Source organism: Zalophus californianus, chromosome 3, assembly GCF_009762305.2.
Source record: "Zalophus californianus isolate mZalCal1 chromosome 3, mZalCal1.pri.v2, whole genome shotgun sequence".
NCBI classification, from domain to species: domain Eukaryota; kingdom Metazoa; phylum Chordata; class Mammalia; order Carnivora; family Otariidae; genus Zalophus; species Zalophus californianus.
In genome coordinates, this window is record NC_045597.1 from 61,637,806 (window position 1) to 61,656,452 (window position 18,647).

General features: G+C 41.0%; 2 protein-coding genes across 5 annotated transcripts in view; one reads left to right on the top strand and one right to left on the bottom strand.

Moving 5' to 3' along the window:
- The first annotated feature begins 30 nt into the window (after positions 1-30).
- Positions 31-16,141, top strand: ALG11 (ALG11 alpha-1,2-mannosyltransferase). The gene is made up of 4 exons (XM_027590483.2): positions 31-138; positions 6,568-6,798; positions 9,911-10,842; positions 13,260-16,141. The coding sequence occupies exons 1-4, from the start codon at positions 95-97 to the stop codon at positions 13,529-13,531; spliced, it is 1,479 nt and encodes a 492-aa protein (XP_027446284.1). The 5' UTR covers positions 31-94; the 3' UTR covers positions 13,532-16,141.
- The window catches only part of NEK5 (NIMA related kinase 5), a 57,458-nt gene continuing 52,134 nt past the window's right edge, over positions 13,324-18,647 (bottom strand). For 2 of the 4 annotated variants that reach the window (XM_027590478.2, XM_027590473.2), the window contains one exon: positions 13,324-13,460. The gene's annotated coding sequence lies outside the window, so the exon portion shown is untranslated. Of the gene's footprint in view, positions 13,461-16,311; positions 18,561-18,647 lie in introns of those variants that run through there. The other 2 variants (XM_027590474.2, XM_027590475.2) reach the window with 2 other exon arrangements.

The window sequence follows — 18,647 nt, forward strand, 5'->3', positions numbered from 1 at the left end:
CCCGTGAGGGCGGAGAGAACACCTCCCGCTTCCTCAGGAGCCAATAGAGAAGAGGAACAGAGAAGCGCTTCCTGAGTTCGGGGGTCGAGGAAAGATGGCGACCACCAAAGGGGGTTGGTACCTGTGCGAGTTATTGAGGTGAGGAGCAGGTGGTATGGGTTTGCAGGCGTTTTGTTTCACGGTGTTATTTGTCCGCCCGGTGCAACTGAAATTTGCGGGGAGGAGGATCTTCTTGATACGGGTCTAGGCAATTTCTTCAAGGACAGTGAGCGCTCTTCCTCTCACTTTGGAGTCTCCACTCAGACTGGAGCTGAGTGGGTTAAAGACTCAGTTTACCGCGTTTTCTTCTCCTGCCCCATTCTGGTGCGGGATCGAGTTTCCCTTCCTGTTTTTTTCTCTCTCTTCTTCGCACTCCAATTCTTCTTTCATAAATTATTCATATTCAGTCCTCGTTTTTCTTTATGACTGAGCCACGAATCATTTTCCAAACTATCGTGTCTCTCCTTTTGGTAAAGAATAAACTGGCTCTTCCTTCTCCTGTCATAGTTTCCCCGCTTTCACTCACCGGAACTGTCACTGTTAACATATGTCACTTAAGTATGTTAACCTTAAAAATAAAACATCTCTCTTAACAGCAAAAATGATTTTGTTTTGTTTTGTTTTCCGGGAATAGCAGAGAATTGCATTTCTGGATACACAAGTTACGGCAAAACCATAGGCAAGTCCGACAAAGGACAGGACCATTGTTGATGGAGGAGGAACTTGGGGGTGGGGTTGAAGGAAAGTCTGGAGAAAAGCTAGAGTGGTGAGGATTTCTCATTGGCCGAGTTGCAGAAGTACTCTTGTAGGAGATGCGATGTACACCGTTCCCTTTTGGGGCCTGTTAGTGATGATTTCTTCCTGTTTAGGATTCTTCTTTTGGGGTCTATAATTGACAGTTCCTTCCCCTTTAGGATTTTTCTGTTGGAGGCTAGAACTGACAGTGCTTCATGAAATTGATATGTAAGTGATAGGGCTTCTTTTGCGTTGCCCCTTCTGACCTCCTGACTCCATTTTAGTGAGGGTTCTTTTAATTTTCACCAATATAAAGTTTATGTTGAATCCTCTGCTTCATGATTATCCATTGATCTTTATTTCTGGTTGATGTAAAAATAGTTACATAAAATTTTATCACATGGTAATACATTGTTTCTTGTAGAAAAGTTAAGAAATAGATGAGCAAAAAAGAAAATTCGCCAGGTATGCTACCATCCAGAGATGATTACTGTTAACATTTTGGTGAAAAAAACCCAGACTTTTTTCCTATATTTGTTATTGTAATACTACTGTATTTTACGTGCCTTGCCCTGTATTTATAAAAAGAAGAAGAAGAAAAAGAAGACCTAGTATATTCCATCTACACAGTTCTTTCAACTGTGTAGATGGTTGAAAGAACTATTTTTGTTCAGGTTGAAAATTTGTAATTAACACATAGCATCCTGAATAGCAGTATATAGATTTCTCTCCAAAATTCAGGTATTGTTTCTTCATTTTTGTCCCCTCTACATCAAATTCTATAATGATTATTTAAAACATTTTGAACAGGAAATTCTGTTTGCAGAGGCTTTATATTCTTCCCTGCCATTTGAAATATCCCTAATTCAGTGCTTTGCACATTATAATGGCTAAATAAGTGTTTGTTGAATGAATGACTCACTGTTGATTACAGTTATCTTTTTAAAGCTTTGTGTTTCTATGGTAAGCATTATTTAATGGCACATATTTTTAGTTATATTTAAACAAATTCTAAAATGGGTATTTTTTTAAGATTTATTTATTTTAGTGATGGGGGAGGGGCAGAGGGAGAGGAGGAGAGAGAATTCTTAAGCAGACTCCCTGCTGAGCTAGGAGCCTGACAAGGGGCTGGATCCAAGGAGCCTGAGATCATAACCTGAGCCTGGCGCGTGACTGACTGAGCCACCCAGACGCCCCTAAAATGGGTAGTTTTAATGTACAAGTACTATAGAATGTTTAATAAATTTATTTATAGAGTCTGTGTCTTTGAAACTAACAGAATAAAGGACTGGCTCAACTTTAGTCATTAATATGATTTTTTTCTGATTCAAGTTAAATCGTTCAATTTGAAAATATATCACATGAATCTTACCACTTAAATCATTAGAAGGAAATGCCATAAAAATCTTTGTACTCTATAGGTCAGCCACATTTTTAAATTAAATAGGCTTTTGGCTTGTCCTGGGAAAGCTATATAATACTGCTTTAATGAATTCATATATCCCAAATGTTAAATAAATCACAAATCTTACCACTAATGTCAAACTCTGTTCATCCTTTTTTTTTTTTTAAGATTTTATTTTTATTTATTTGATGGTGAGAGAGACAGCAAGAGAGGGAACACAAGCAGGGGGGAGTGGGGGAGGGAGAAGCAGGCTTCCTGCTGAGTGGAGAGCCCAATGCGGGGGGGGGGGGGGGGGGGGGGGGGGGTTCGATCCCAGGACCCTGGGATCACGATCTGAGCTGAAGGCAGACGCTTAACGACTGAGCCACTCAGGTGCTCTCTGTTCATCCTTTAAGACAGTGGTTCTCAAAGTATGGGCATAGACCTAGCAGGTCCCCAAGACCCTTTTAGTAGTTCTTCAAGGTCAAAACTATTTTTATAATAATTTAAGATAACATTTGCTTTTTCATTATATTTATGTTTGCACCGATAGTGCAAAAGTAATGGTGGATAAAATTGCTACTTAGCACAAATTGAGGCAGTGATGTCAAAGTGTTCTAATAGTCTTGTGTTTTTTGATACCATGCACTTGCTAAAGCCAGTTTTATTAACAATGTCCTTGTAACAGTAAAAATTAATTTTGTTACATATTAACCCTTGATTTGAATACATATCTTTTTAATATTCTATATAATGTCTCCATACTGAGGTATGATGGTTATCTCAAGGAAAAGCTCTTGTATGATTGCTAAGTTGCAAGCTGAATTAGACACTTTTTTTTTTTAAGATTTTTTACTTATTTATTTGACAGAGAGCGACACAGTGAGAGAGGGAACACAAGCAGGGGGAGTGGGAGAGGGAGAAGTAGGCTCCCCCCTGAACAGGGAGCCCGATGTGGGACTCAATCCCAGGACCCTGGGATCATGGCCTGAGCTGAAGGCAGTTGCGTAACGACTGAGCCACCCAGTCACCCCATAGACACTTTTTTTTATGGGACATGGTTTCTACTTGAAAGAATTACTGACAGATAAACTGTGGATCTTCTGACTTGGTTATTTGAAAATGAAGTGACCTGGGCGCCTGGGTGGCTCAGTCGTGAAGCGTCTGCCTTCGGCTCAGGTCATGATCCCGCGGTCCTGGGATCGAGTCCCACATCGGGCTCCCTGCTCAGCGGGAAGCCTGCTTCTCCCTCTCCCACTCCCTCTGCTTGTGTTCCTGCTCTCACTGTCTCTCTCTGTCAAATAAATAAAATCTTTAAAAAAAAAAGAAAATGAAAATGAAGTGACCTGTCATTTCAAAGAAAACAAGTGACAAAATTTGTTGCTAATAATAAAGTTTGTTTGAACTTTCGCATGAAAATTAGAACTTTGGAAAACTTGTATCTGCCATTCAGAGCTTGACCACTTTCCAGTAATTAAAAGATTTTCCTGATGAGATGGTCAGTGATATTAACAAATGTGATTTGGGGATATTGTACAATGAAATGTGCCCACATTTGGAAAGTCTCCATGAGTCATGAACCAATAATTTCCATATAATCAAGTCATGATGTTACAAAATCATGTATAGGTAAAAGATTCATTCAAATTGTAAGACCAGTAGATTTCAATAAAACAGAGAATGAAAAGGTCATTGATTCAGTTTCATATTCCATGTTGCACCTGGCCATTAAGAAATTGCCACTTGTCTAATTTGGTATAATATCCCAGAAAAATACTGTATCTGAAAGGGCTATTTAAACATACTCCCTCTTCCTACTACATATCTGAGTGAGCCTGGATTGCCTTCATATACTTCAAATAAAACAATGTAGCACCAAGATTGAATGCAGAAGCAGATGTGAAAAGCCACTGTTTTCTGTTAAGCCAGACATTAAAGAATCTTGCAAAAATATAAAACAGTGATAGCCTTCTTACCGAATTTATTTATTTATTTATTTATTTATTTATTTTTTATTTATTTATTTATTTATTTTTGGTTTGGAAAATATAGGGTTTTGTTTTTTTGTTTTAGTAAAACTAAGATATATTAACATGTAATGGATTTGTCATTACTTTTGGGATAATTCATAATGTTTTTAATTCCTCAGTTTCATTTCTAATATGCTAAATATTGGTAGATACAATCAATTTAAATGAGTAGTTCTCAACAAGAGGTGATATTACCCCTGCAGGACATTTAGCAATGTCTGGGGATAATTCTTTTTTTTTTTTTAAGATTTTTATTTATTTATTGAGAGAGAGAATGGTAGAGAGAGAGCATGAGAGGGAGGAAGGTCAGAGGGAGAAGCAGACTCCCTGCTGAGCAGGGAGCCTGACGCAGGACTTGATCCTGGGACTCCAGGATCATGACCTGAGCCAAAGGCAGTCGCTTATCCAACTGAGCCACCCAGGCATCCTGGGGATAATTCTTACGGCCATCATTGGTACGGTACTATGGGCATCCAGTGGGTTGAGGCCAGGAACATCCTATAACGCATAGGATAACCCTCACAACAAAGAAATTATGTGGTCCAAAATGTCAGTAGTGCCGAGGTTGGGAAATTCTGATAGAAACAAAAGCTGTATGGGGTCTTCAGTTATTTTTAAGAGTTTAAAGTTATCCTGAGACCAAATCATTTTAATAAGTCAAATACCTCTTCAGGTAGTAGACTTATTCACAATAGGAAATACCACATGAGAAATTTATTTCCAAACTAAATATGAGTAAGATATTCTCTGAAGAATCCATGTGTTTTCTACTTATGGACAGTGAGAACTTTGTAACTGTACAAAATATCTTCGTATGTCCTGGGTCATTAAGTCCTTCAGAGCCCAATCTGCTATTCACTACTATGTACAAGCTTAGAGCTTCTATATCTTTGTCCCCCACTTGTCACCCCCTCCCCACCAAATACTTTAACTCTGTTTTCCCTGGTCCTGAATTTCAGTATTTAAGTTTTAGTATTTTAGTGTTTTTATGCCTTACAAGCTCTTCCTCCTTACAAAGGGTAGGCAAGATATAAAAACTATGAGGTTAGGGACCAACTATATTGCTCAACCCCTAACAGAAAAACATACTTCGAAAAATTATTTTAACACAATCTAAGAGACATCCGAGGAGGTAATAAAATTTTGTATTCAGTCAACAGATACTTAGTGGATGCCTTCTTTGTGCCAGGTATTATGCTAGGCATTGGCATCCAGTGGTGAACAGGCCTGGGTCCTTCCTTGTGTTTGCAGAGCTTTAGTCAGCCTGTCAGTAAGAGAGCCTTTTAGCAGTCAGTGTCGGAGCGAGTTCACTAATGTGAGTGAAGTAGATTGTTGGTGCATTTTTGGCAACTCATTTAGAGGCACCTGAAGGAAGGCAGTGATTTTAGGGTCATAGAAACAGATCAAATGCAGAACTTGTAATAGAAATGGAGGTATCGGGCAGCTGGGTGGCTCAGTCAGTTAAGCGGCTGCCCTCAGCTCAGGTCATGATCCCAGGGTCCTGGGATCGAGCCCCGCGTCAGGCTCCCTGCTCAGCATTAAGCCTGCTTCTCCCTCTCCCTCTGCCTGCCGTTCCCCTAGCTTGTGCTCTCTCTTTCCATCAAATAAATAAAATAAAATCTTTAAAAAGAAAAGAAAAGAAATGGAGGTATCTAAGTTCCTCTTGCCCCAGAAATTTTCTATTTGAGGTGAAGTGAGAGAATGAAAATGATTTACTATATCATCAAACTTTTACCTAACTAAAAGTTCAGTATTGGGGTGCCTGGGTGGCTCAGTCGTTAAGTATCTGCCTTCGGCTCAGGTCATGATCCCAGGATCCTGGGATTGAGCCCCGCATCGGGCTCCCTGCTCAGTGGGAAGCCTGCTTCTCCCTCTCCCACTCCCCCTGCTTGTGTTCTCCCTCTTACTTTGTCTCTCTCTGTCAAATAAATAAATAAAATCTTTAAAAAAAAAAAGAGTTCATTATTGATCATTCAAAGACATATTGCTTGAGTTCTGTGTCATAATTTTGAGGGTCAGATGCCATTCCTAATCATGTCTTGTTAAGGTTAGTAATTAAATTTGTTTTTAATCCTTTAACACATACACACTGTTAGGAGAAAGGTGGCTGATCATTGATTTTCACTGCCAATTAAGAAAAGTTATATTAAATTGCTAGCATTCTGTGGAGATTGAAATTAAAGAGGATTACCTTTTGACATTGGACATTTTATAGGTGTTAGAATATTAAAAATTGAGTATTTTGTTAGCAGACTTCCAGCTATAAAAATTTTGTCTTCACTATTAATATAGAAAGCGGATATGTAAAAGCAGACTTTAATTTGTAGTTTCTTTTGAATGGGCATTGTGTCGATTTTTACATTTTGCTTTTTGTTTCAGATTTTTTTATTCATTATTCCTCCCTGGGCTGACAGTCTGTGGAACTTTATGTATATGTCTGTTCATTATCCTCTGGGGAATCAGACTGCTGCTACAGAGAAAGAAAGCGTCAGTATCAACTAGCAAAAATGAGAAAAAGCAAATGGTGGTTGCATTTTTTCATCCATACTGCAATGCTGGCGGAGGAGGAGAAAGAGTTTTGTGGTGTGCCTTAAGAGCCCTGCAGAAAAAGTAGGTATGCATCTTTCTTAGCTAATTTACTCTATTATTACCATTTAAAAAAAAAATCATTATCCAGATATTCACCATTATCCAGATATGAATACCTTATTCATAGCCAGGAATTAACTGTTCTTCAATAAGGAAATAATTCTGTTATATGGCAGCCCGCCTTACAAGATCCTATTGAATTTTAGTTGATATGATAAAGAAATAGAAAGGGAAAGTACCTGCCCTTTTTTTAAAAACTTTTTTTTTTAAAGATTTTATTTATTTATTTGAGAGAGAGAGAGAGTGAGAGATAGAAAGCACGAGAGGGAAGAGGGTCAGAGGGAGAAGCAGACTCCCTGCTGAGCAGGAAGCCCGATGCGGGACTCGATCCCGGGACTCCAGGATCATGACCTGAGCTGAAGGCAGTCGCTTAACCAACTGAGCCACCCAGGCGCCCAGTACCTGCCCTTTGATGGCAAAATTTAGTGGGGATAACTGTTACCTTGGAAGAATGTGTGGAGAAGAAGTTGAATAGTAAATATACCAAGTCATGGGGAGCGCTTTAAACCTGAATACTTTTAGTCAGTAGTGGTACACAGGAAATAATCTCTGTAAAAGCATCTATTTGATTCTGATGTTGATATCATTACCAGTTAGAAGTCTTAAGTTACCATGTTAGAAAAAGTATGCTGTTAACGGGTCATTTAAAGTTTTAGGCTTCCTTCTCCCCACCCGCACCCCCATACTCACCCCAAAAATGTTTACGATCCCCTTGTAGAAAGGAACAAACATAGTAAAGTCCAAGTTCCAATGATGGTTGTATCATAGGAGGAAAACTATTATTCCTCCATGGTTATGCTACATCCTGGCACACACCCTTCATCCAGTTCCAGAGCCTTCACGTGGAATTCCCTTTGCTCTACATTGCTATACTCTTGGCTCATCATGGCTTCCAGCCGCCACCCCTGCATTTCCTCTGCCATCTTCCATAACTGCCTAGATTCAGAACATTTTCTTAAGTCTCTGCTTACTATCCATCTCCTTGAGGCCTTCCCTACTCCTACTCTAATCCCTCCGGTTCTTTGCTTCTCATAACTCTGTGCATTAACTTGTCTAACTGGATTATCTAGCTCTTGAGGGCATTGGTAAAGTTTTGTGACAGCTCTACCATGCATGGACCTTAGATTTTAGTTGAGAGAGAGAGACAAGATCATAAGCAAAAAGAAAAATATCAAATGGTGAGAAATGCTATGTGAGAAAATCGAATAGGATAATTTGTGAGTCCACACTTTAGACTGAGTAATTAGGGAAAATCTCCAGGGGGTTAATACTTAGCTTTAGTCTAAATGACAAAGGAGCTGAAATTTACTGAGCATTTACTGGATGCCAGGCATCGTTTGAAGTGCTTTACACGGATTAGCTCACTCAGTCCTCATAACAACCGTATGAGGTTGTTACTGTTACCCTCATTTGACAGACAAGGAAACTGAGTTACCAGAGTCCGCATTATAAACCACAAACCATACTGTCTGCCTCAGGAAAAGACAGTGAAGATGAGAAAAGAGAATTCAAAGCAGAGGAAACAACTCCTGCAAGTCCCCTGAGACTGGAAGGAGCTTGGCTTGTTCACAGAAAGGAATCCAGTTTGGCTGAGAGAGTGGAGGCAGGGCCAGCGTTACACAGGGCTTGAGTGAATAGGGTAAGGAGTTTAGATTTTGTTCTGAGTGCTATGGAAAACCCTATGAGGACTTCAAACAGAGGGATGACACTCTGCTTATCTGTTGCTGCATAACCTCCCCAAAATGTAATAGCTAAAACAAGAATGTATCATTATTTCTAACTGTCTGGGGACTGACAGGCCCTGTTGGGAATCCCTCATGCCAAGCGGCTGCAGCTAGATGGTAACTGGGGCCGAGTCATCTGAAGGCCTCTCTTAACGTGTCTGCTTCCTGGGCTGGGACAATTGCAACAGCTCCAGTGGCTGAGGGTGAGGGGCACGGGTCAGGCGTCTCTGTCACCCCGCAGGCTTTCCACGTGACTGCCTTGGGCTTGCACACAATATGGCAGCCTCAGGATGGCCGGACTCCTTACATGACAGCTGACTTCTCTAGAGCAAAGTAGAAATTGCCATCTCTTAGAGCCTGGGTCTAGAAACTGGTGAAATGTCACCTTTGACATAGTCTAATGGTAAAAGGAGTCACAGAGCCCACTGTTATTCCAGGGGAGGGGACATAGATCCCACCACTCGATAAGTGTCAAAGAATTTGTGGCCATCTTTAAGCAACCAGAGGTGACAATCCTTTTTACATTTTCTAAGGATCATTCTGGCTGCTGGGAGGTGCAGTTAGATGCCCATCCTTTAGGCCTGCACAACACCCTATGGCTATCTTTATCAACACATATCACACAGTTTTGCAGTTTTATGTTTATATATCTGTCTCTCCCACTGGACTCAGCTCCTTGAAGGTAAAGACTAATCTCTGAATCCCCAGAACCTACTAGCTCATACTAGATACGGAATAAATGTTTGATGACTCAAAGAATAACTAAAAACACACACAATCAGAACAAATGCCAAAAGCATAAATAGTCATAAGAGTGTAGTTTTACATATTTCCATTATAATTATATCATATCTAATTTTGATGCAGGCACCAGATCTAGCTTTTAGAATCTTGTTGCATCTCAGATAAAAACACTGAGTAACGTTTTAGCATTTATGATCCTATCTAGAGATACATTTAGTAAATTTTAACTCTTGTTTGTGAATGTTATTAGTATTTTATTACCATTTTATATTGAGAGAGTTGTCAAAATAAAGTTGCTGAATATTTCTTAAAAACGGAAATGTCAATCAGCAATTTTTGTTGATGTCTGTGCTATGTGAAGTTCTTAGAAGAGGAAATAGCAAAGAATGAGCGGTCTTATTTGGAGGACTAACATTTCGCTCGCAGAGCAGCAGAAGACTCCAGAAAGAGGAGCATCAGTAGACCAAGTACAATGAATGGAAAGCATTTTTTTTTTCAATCTAAAAATAACCCTCTTTATGATTGTGAGAAGATAATTATCTACAACTTTTTGCTTGGTTTTCACCTAAACTAATGAAAACCTTAACTATTACATTCTGTTTTAGGTATCCTGAAGCAGTTTATGTCGTTTATACTGGAGATGTTAACGTCAGTGGTCAGCAGATACTAGAAGGTGCTTTCCGAAGATTTAACATCAGACTCACTCACCCAGTGAAGTTTGTTTTCTTAAGGAAACGCTACCTTGTGGAAGATTCACTCTATCCTCACTTCACATTGCTGGGCCAAAGTCTAGGGTCCATTCTTCTTGGCTGGGAAGCTCTAATGCAGTGTGTTCCCGACGTCTACATCGATTCAATGGGATACGCGTTTACACTTCCTCTGTTTAAGTATTTAGGCGGTTGTCGCATCGGAAGCTATGTTCATTATCCCACGATCAGCACAGACATGCTCTCCGTAGTGAAGAATCAAAATGTTGGATTTAACAATGCAGCCTTCATTACCAGGAATCCTTTGCTTAGCAAAGTAAAGCTCATCTATTATTATTTATTTGCTTTTGTTTATGGACTTGTTGGTTCTTGCAGTGATGTAGTGATGGTCAATTCTTCTTGGACACTAAACCACATTCTCTCCCTGTGGAAAGTTGGGAATTGCACTAACATTGTTTATCCACCTTGTGATGTGCAGACATTTCTGGAAATTCCCTTACGTGACAAAAAGACGACCCCAGGCCATTTACTGGTTTCCATTGGCCAGTTCCGGCCTGAAAAGAATCATCCTTTGCAGATCAAAGCCTTTGCTAAATTGCTGAATAAGAAGGTGGCTGAGTCACTGCCTCCATTGAAACTTGTCCTCATTGGAGGTTGTCGAAACCAAGATGATGAGCTGAGGGTAAACCAACTGAGAAGGCTTTCTGAGGATCTAGGAATTCAAGAAGATGTGGAATTTAAAATAAACATCCCATTTGATGAGTTAAAGAATTACTTGTCTGAAGCAACAATTGGTCTGCATACCATGTGGAATGAGCATTTTGGGATTGGTGAGTCTGTCTGTACATTTTAGGTCCTCTCGGTAAAATATTGATACTGTGGAGGTTTTTATCCAGTCTTAGTGCTCTTCTCCCAGTCCACCAAGTAAGCTTTTTTCATTTGAGATCCTGCAGGACATAACTGTATGTAGTCACTAATAATAGCTGGTATTTATTGACAACTGACTGCGTGTGTAGGTCACTGTTGAAATCTTTATCTGATTTAATCCTCTCTGAAACCCTGCTTCATACATATTCTTATTTCCATTTTACAAATAAAGAAACGCAGGCACAGAGAGGTTTTGAACTTGCCCTTGTTCGGCCGCAGTAAGAGGCAGATCCTGGATCCTCACTCAGACAGCCCCTGCTCTTACCTGCCCCAGTTTCCCTGCCCCACCTAACCCCATCTGCAGACTGGGACAGGTTCCCGGCCTAATCTCACTGAAGGACCAAATTGAAATCTCTGGGTGAGGCCCACGTAGATGTGTTTTGGTAAAGGCCCTCAGGAGCTCACTGGCCTCCTCACAGTAATTCTGTTGGTTCTGCTGATTCCCTACTCATTACTGGAATGGCCTCTCTTTCTGCCAAATCCCATTGTAAGTGTCTGACTTTAATCTCCTTAGCCTTTAATTTAGCCTTCCTTGTGTCTGGCACAAATCCGCTCTCTACCCCTGACTTCCTGCTATGCATACATTTTGATGTAAAATCAAGTGCTGGTTTGTGGCTGATCTGGTTCAAGATGTATCTCTCAAGTGGCTACTTTGTGCCACACACTGCCAGGTGTTCAGGGAAAACCGAAGAACATACAAGTGAAGTTTCCTCTCCTAAGGCCACAGTTTATCTTATACTCTTGTCTGTCCCTAGTTGGTAGCGCACGACGAAGCCCAGACGTGCAGCAAGACCTCTGTGATTCAGCGCTTCCGTACAGGGCCTGACTTCTGTGCCTTCTTGCACGGAGACGCACCGAGCATTCACTATGCCAGGTGCGCGGCAGGCGGGAGCTGGTGTGCAGAGACTTCCAGCTCTGTGTGTGCCTCCGACCAGTTCAGCAGTGCTTTACTGGACAGGGTGCTGAGAGCTATGCCAGGGCAAGTGTGGGGTGACATGAAAGCGCCCAAGAGAAACACCTGACACAGATGTGTGCGGTCGGAGAATAGTTGCCCAAGGAAATGACGTGCCATGGAAGCAGGGGCCCGAACAGTAATTGGAAGTTAGCCTTGCAGAAGAGAGGAAGATGTCCAGCAGAGGGAGCGGCGTTGTGACCGGTGTGACAAAGGAGCATTAGCCTGCACGCTCAAGGAACTAAGGGTTCGGTCTGCACGCCTGTGTGAGGGGAGCTGGGGCCAGATCACATGGCCGTGTGAAGCCAGGGGGAGAAAGAGAGACTGAGTCTAAGTGTTGGATTTAAAAGCTTTCTGTTTCCTCAAGTTCACTCCGATTGCCGAGTCAGGGGTGGATTGGTGGGGAGCGGGGAGAGCCGGGCGGGAAAGGCAGGAGGATGTGTTGGGCAACCTAGACGAGGTGCTGGGTCCGAAGGTGGTAGGCAAACACACTCAAGGGAGCTTCTGAAGCACGACTGAACAGGACTTGGTAATGAATGGGATTTGTTAAACGGAGGAGAAAGAGTCAGAGAGGACCTGCTGGGGCTTTGAGTTTGGACACCTGTGTGAATGGTGGATGGCTTTTCCCTAGAGGCGGGACTCCAGGAGGAGAGGCAGCTGATGAGCCAGGTTCCCTGCATGTAGAGTTAGAACGATCCGGGGGACATGGAAGTGTGTGTCCTGTGGGCAGTTGTCTACATGAGTCTGCAGTGCAAATGAGGGACCTGACCTGGAAACACAGACTGGGGAGTTGTCTGGGTCGTTGTCCAGGTCATTACAGAAGCCCCATGGATGAGGGTCGAATTGCCTAGGGAAAGTGTGCCCAGCGAGAGGAGGCCCCTGGTGCAAAATACTGAAAACAAGAGCGGTTCAGAAGTGGGCAGAAGAAGAGTTGCTAACAAAGGAGAAGAGAAGAAGTAGAGGGAGGAGGGAAACCTCCTAATGCTCTCATTTGAACTCCAGAAATTTTGCTTTTGATACCTTTTTACACCTTTTACCTTTCAGTAACCATTAATTATCTGCCGTCTTGCTAGCATTCTGTAGTCTTCTACTTTGTTTTCTAATCCGCAGTATGTCTGTTCTTTACAGACCGTTCTTGCTTGCCTGTTTCAGTTAAGAGTGAAGCAGCATTATTTTGAAGCTTAAAAAGGAAAAAAAAGCTTAGAATTATTTGGTACCGGGGAAGTTTAATGAGCAAATTTATGAACACAACAGACATTTACTTGAATTTCTCATGAGTGTCTTATAATTTGTGGAGGTTTCTGCTCATCCTTGTTCCTATGACTGCTCTCAAAATGTCGTACGTGGTTTCTGTTTGTTTTTTCTTAGGAGTTGTTGAGTGTATGGCAGCTGGCACGGTTATCCTTGCCCACAATTCCGGGGGCCCAAAGCTTGACATTGTCGTGCCTCACCACGGAGGGAGAACTGGATTTCTGGCTGAAAGCGAAGATGGCTATGCTGAGACCATGGCTCATATTCTTTCCATGTCTGAGGAAAAGAGACTCCAAATCCGAAGCAGTGCTCGGGCATCTGTAAGCAGATTCTCTGATCAGGAGTTTGAACTGGCATTCCTGTCCTCTGTGGAGAACTTATTTAAATAATGCCATATCTGTCCAGATTAAAGCTATTTTACATAAAACAGCTACACACCTTCATATGTTAGTATCTTTCTAACCGTTTCTGTATGGTAATAAAGTCAGCCTAAGCAGTGCTCTCTGCAGTATGTACATAGACAGGATATTTATTTCAATGAAAATGAAAAAAAGGCAAAATTACCTAACTGGTTTAAATGAAAAAAATTTTAGATTAGTATTCTGTCCCAAATTCTGAAAAATATGGATCTGACAGAAAAAAAACGAACAGTCTTAATGTGGGTATAATCCTGTTTTTCAGATCCTATTTGTCAAATCACTGTACTTTAGAACCCAGGAAAGAGAACTTCCCTTTAGAAAATAGGAAATGTTGAATGGAAAATGGAAGATTGATAGTTAGTTGATTAGTCTTTTAAAATGCATCTTGGGAACAGAGAAAAATTCTGGTACATTTAAATTCTAAATGCCACTGTGGATGACCTTCTTGAATATATCTGACGACCTTCTTAAAAGAGAAAAGACACTTGAAGCAGGCGTCATCACGTTCTAAGAGCACGTGAAAAGACAGATGGACCATAGCTGCCCCGCGGGTTGGGGCTGCCCCCCCGAGTCAGCAGCTGAGGCCCGGGCGCTGCCTGCAATCTTCCCGTAGCTTGGGGTCTGTGAGAGGGGCTTTTTGTTCAGTGCTACCAGTACACTTGTACTAATACAGAGGGATACCCTCATTATCCCATCACAGTTCCACATCTTGGGGGCCGCAAGTCAGCTTGAAGCTGTTCTGAAGGTCTGAGTGAGAACATCGTGCTAAATTGTTTTTCTCATAGTGACGATGGACTAACTGCCTCCATCCGCCCGGTCTCTGTTGGGAGCATCGTGTGTTGTGAGACTTAGAATACCTGGGCCTGACCCCAGCATCATCATTTACAAACCTCCGACCTCCTAAGACTAAAGCTGCTGCTTAATCTTTTTGGAACTCCCAATTCTTCATCCATAATCTGGAGATGGTAATACCTCTCCTCACTACCTCTTAGTGATTCTGATTTGGAAAGTATGTGAGAGTACCTTGAAAATTAGAGAAGTTTTTTTTTTTTTTTAAAGGTACCTTCATAAAGTAATTTAATTAAAAGTAACAATATATAGTAAATGTCTTTTGTAATCAATCCTCCTTATTAATGCATTAAGACCCAAGCTAGACTCATGGATACTAAGTTGGTAGCTAGAACTACTGTGCTGATTTTAACAGGACTTCTGTGCTGAATCCCTAGCAGGAAAAGTATGTGGATGTGCAGATAGGGCTCTAGAGACCTACAACCCTTGGCATTTTCTGCATACATAATTAGCTCCTACTAGTTCAGTGAATCGACCTCCTGCACAGTCTGATACATCTTTGTGTTAGGGGCATGTGACACTCCTCTCATCCAGTCATGGACCCAGCCAGCTTCATCATCTACTCCCAGCTACACTGTTGACTCGTCTGCAGGCCACCATCTGTCATCAGATCAAAAAGCAGCAAAACAGAGTCCCAGGATGATGTGACACCAACATAGCTTTGGGTGGAGATGATTCAGTTTAGAAAAGGAAGATTGGTGGACATTGGAGCTGGAAGGAAGGAACCCTACAAATCCTCGGGTCCAGTTTTCTCATTTTCAACTTTATAGACAAGAACAACTTAAAGACCTTAAGATTCCTTCAGTCTCACAAAGCTGGGTTGGTTTTTTTTGTTTTTTTTTTTTTAAGATTTTATTTATTTGAGATAGAGAAGCAGGAGCAGGGGAGTAGAGGGAGAGGGAGAAGCAGGCTCCCCGCCAAGCAGGGAGCCTGATGCGGGGCTCGATGCGGGGCCCGATCCCAGGACCCTGGGACCATGACCTGAGCCGAAGGCAGACGCTTAACAACTGAGCCAGCCAGGCGCCCCACAAAGCTGTGTAAGTATAAACACTGCAGGATTATAAGCTGAGCATTCTGACTCCAGCTCAGTTGGTTTTCTTATCTTACAGCTAGTCTTGGGGCAAGATTCGTGCCACTGCCCCTGCAGTCTACCCATCTACCCTCAGAAAACCATAAATTGAAGTGGATTAAGCAGAAGGGAAGGATGTAGTACCAGAAGAAAGGATTCTGAAATTCCAAAAAGCATTTTTTAATCATGTTTCTTCAAAATTATTTTTATTTGCCACACACATCACTGGAAACATACTTTGTATATCTGTTCACCTTCCCTATTGCTAATGTAGCTATGTGTCTTTTTTTTTTGGAATGACTGATAACCATGAAAAGTGACAAAACAATGTGTCAGCTACTGTCTGTCTGGAGAACTTCTGAGTGATTATTCATTCCTATAAAACTTGTTTTTGAGTGGTCCAAATGCAGTATAATTTGAACCCCCAGCAGTGGGGATTCACATTCTTATTTGGGTTGTGCATAATAAAATACATGCTACATGGTCTTTGAATAGTAATCTCTGTGTCTAATATGACTTTGTTTAATAGATACAAAATGTGTTTGTATCTGTGGTATAAAGTGATGTTCATTATTGTGGATACTTTCCCCCATATGGTACATTTGCACCCCCATGCAGTCTCCCAATGCTGAATTATTACCTACTACTAATATTTCTAGATTTCTAAGCTCCACATGCTAGGGAGAAAGGGAGGGAGGGAGGGGGAGGGAGGGAGGGAGGGGGAGGGAGGGAAGGAAAAAGAAAGAAAAAGGGAAGGAAAGAAAAAAGAGGAAGGAAGGAAGAAAGGAAAGAAGGGGAAAAGGAGGGAGGGAGAGAGGGAGGGAGAGAGAGAAAGAAAAAGAAAAAGAAGGAAGGAAGCTCGGAGGGAGGGAAAGAATTCAAAGGTAAAACAAAATTGTCTTGCCTCTGCTACCCAAGAAAAATAGGTTGCCAGGTTTAATAGACATATTTCTTTTAACGAATATTTCAGACCTACAAGACACTGCAGAGCTTCATACACTTTATTTTAATAATTTTCAGGGGTTTTTACAAAGTCATAGACAAAATTATGAGTGGTCAGTGTAATTATGAATGTTTCAGAATACTTGTGTTTAATTATGTAAATGTACCTGGACTCCAGGACTATAATACAATAGAGTGTCTGCTAAATCTTTCAACAGATTTGGGTACAACAAAAAAAAGTTATCCACAACAAGGAGTTATGCAAATTACTAGAATCAATCTATGCCCTTGTAATTTTACCTACCTCTCCCACTGTTCCTCAGCTGATTCTTTCTCCTCTGTCCCCACCCTAATTCTAAGGCCACCCTTGGCTTTAAAGAGGCATCAGTTCTAATACTTGAGTGCTTCATGCTCACTTCTACGACTATACGTGTTACAAGACTTAGAAGGGAAGTTAAGAGTTGATACACCGTTTAAAGAATGATCAGTTTGGTAGCTATGGTAAATAGTTACCAAGATGCATAATTTTTAATAAAATTTATTCTAAAAACACATGCAAGTCTGATCAATAGCTTCAACTTGACATATGCAGCTAAACCTAAACCCAGAATAAAGTAATCAATTGTGCCTCAAGAACATGATTTATGTAATGGTGTACATAAGATGGGTAAGGTAAATTAGGGGGCTGAAGTTGGTTGAAAAACCTTGCAGATATGTGTACTCATCACAATGAATACTTCCTACTTTACAGCAAAGAACTCAATCTTATAATGAATGTTAGCTAGAGACTTTAGCCAAGCATCTGGTCATTGGAGCAGACTCAGTGACCTTAAGCATTGTCCTTAAACATTAATTCTCCACTCCACCACCCACCCCACCCCCCGCATATAACTGAATGGTCTTTGGATCTTTGGGATTTTCAGGAACCATGTTTCATTTTCCATGCATTCAAATACTGCTTAATATTTGTTTAGCACACCAACAGATTTAGTACGTCTGAACCACATAATGTTCTGAAAGTAAACATGTATACATTGACCACTAAAAGACTCCTAAAATTAATGATGCTCTAATCTCTCAGGGTCATGTGTTACGAAGGTTGACATTAACACAGTGGTGAGAAATTTTTAAATATTCTCAGCCTCATGATGTGACCACGCTGAGCACTCTCCCGAAAAGAGTAGATTATAACCCAATACACCAAGTTGAAAGAACGGTACCTCCAACATCACGAGGAAAATACAGGCATAAAAGACAAATCATGTGGGATGCATCCCTGATCGTTTCCCCACATTTAATAAAATTATATCCCAAATGTAAACACTAAGCAGACCTTCAAAATAATCTGACCAACCCTTCCTCATCTTTGTTTTCTTGGCTCAGCAATGGATGGATGTGCAATTTTAGTTGTATTTTTATTACAGAGCATATATCTTAGGCAGAATTCTACCACTTAGAAATGTAACCACTCCATCCTTCACAGCAACAACAAAATAAAATATCTGGTAAACTCTAGGCACAGTTTCAATACTGAGACTGTTTAATTGTGGCACTCTGCCAAGCACCATATGTAAAAAGACCAGCATAAAGTACAAGGAACAGTAGTGTCCCTGCCTTTAAGAAGTTTATAATCTACACATTTGAAGCTATTAGGGATTAATAAAACATAGTAAAATGATTACTTGGTGCATAATTAACATGACATGCCTTGATCCTCTCTGCTCAGTTAACCTACTCCCTTAAGTGTCAACATCTGCTTCAAAAAAGTGTATTCAATAGAGGAAATTTCAAAGTCACGGTTTTCTAAAATGGTAGATTCATTACTCTAAATGAATTAGTTTTCCATCCTTGTCTTAACAAATTATCAAACTTAGTTAAAACAACACACATTTATTATCTTACAGTTCTGTAGGTCAGAAGTCTAAAGCTAAAATCACTATGTCAGCAGGACTGTGTTCCTTCTGCAGGCTTCTGGGGAAGTCCATTGTCTGGCCTTTCCCAGCTTCTAGAAGCTGCCTGCATTCCTTGGCTTGTGGCCCCTTCCTCTGTCTTCAAAGCCAGTAGCACCAGGCTGAGCCCCTCTCACGCTGACATCTTCTGGTTCTCTCTTCTGCCTCTCTCTTCCACTGTTAAACAGCCCTATGATTACATTGGGTCCACCTGTATAATCCTTCCCCTATTTGAAGGTCAGCTGATTAGCAGCCTTAATTTCACCTGCAACCTTAA

Coding starts and splice junctions, on each gene's coding strand:
- ALG11 (XM_027590483.2), top strand. CDS start 95: ATGGCGACCACCAAAGGGGGTTGGTACCTGTGCGAGTTATTGAG. Junction 6,799..9,910: donor TTAAGAGCCCTGCAGAAAAA/GTAGGTATGCAT, acceptor ATTCTGTTTTAG/GTATCCTGAAGCAGTTTATG. Junction 10,843..13,259: donor GAATGAGCATTTTGGGATTG/GTGAGTCTGTCT, acceptor GTTTTTTCTTAG/GAGTTGTTGAGTGTATGGCA.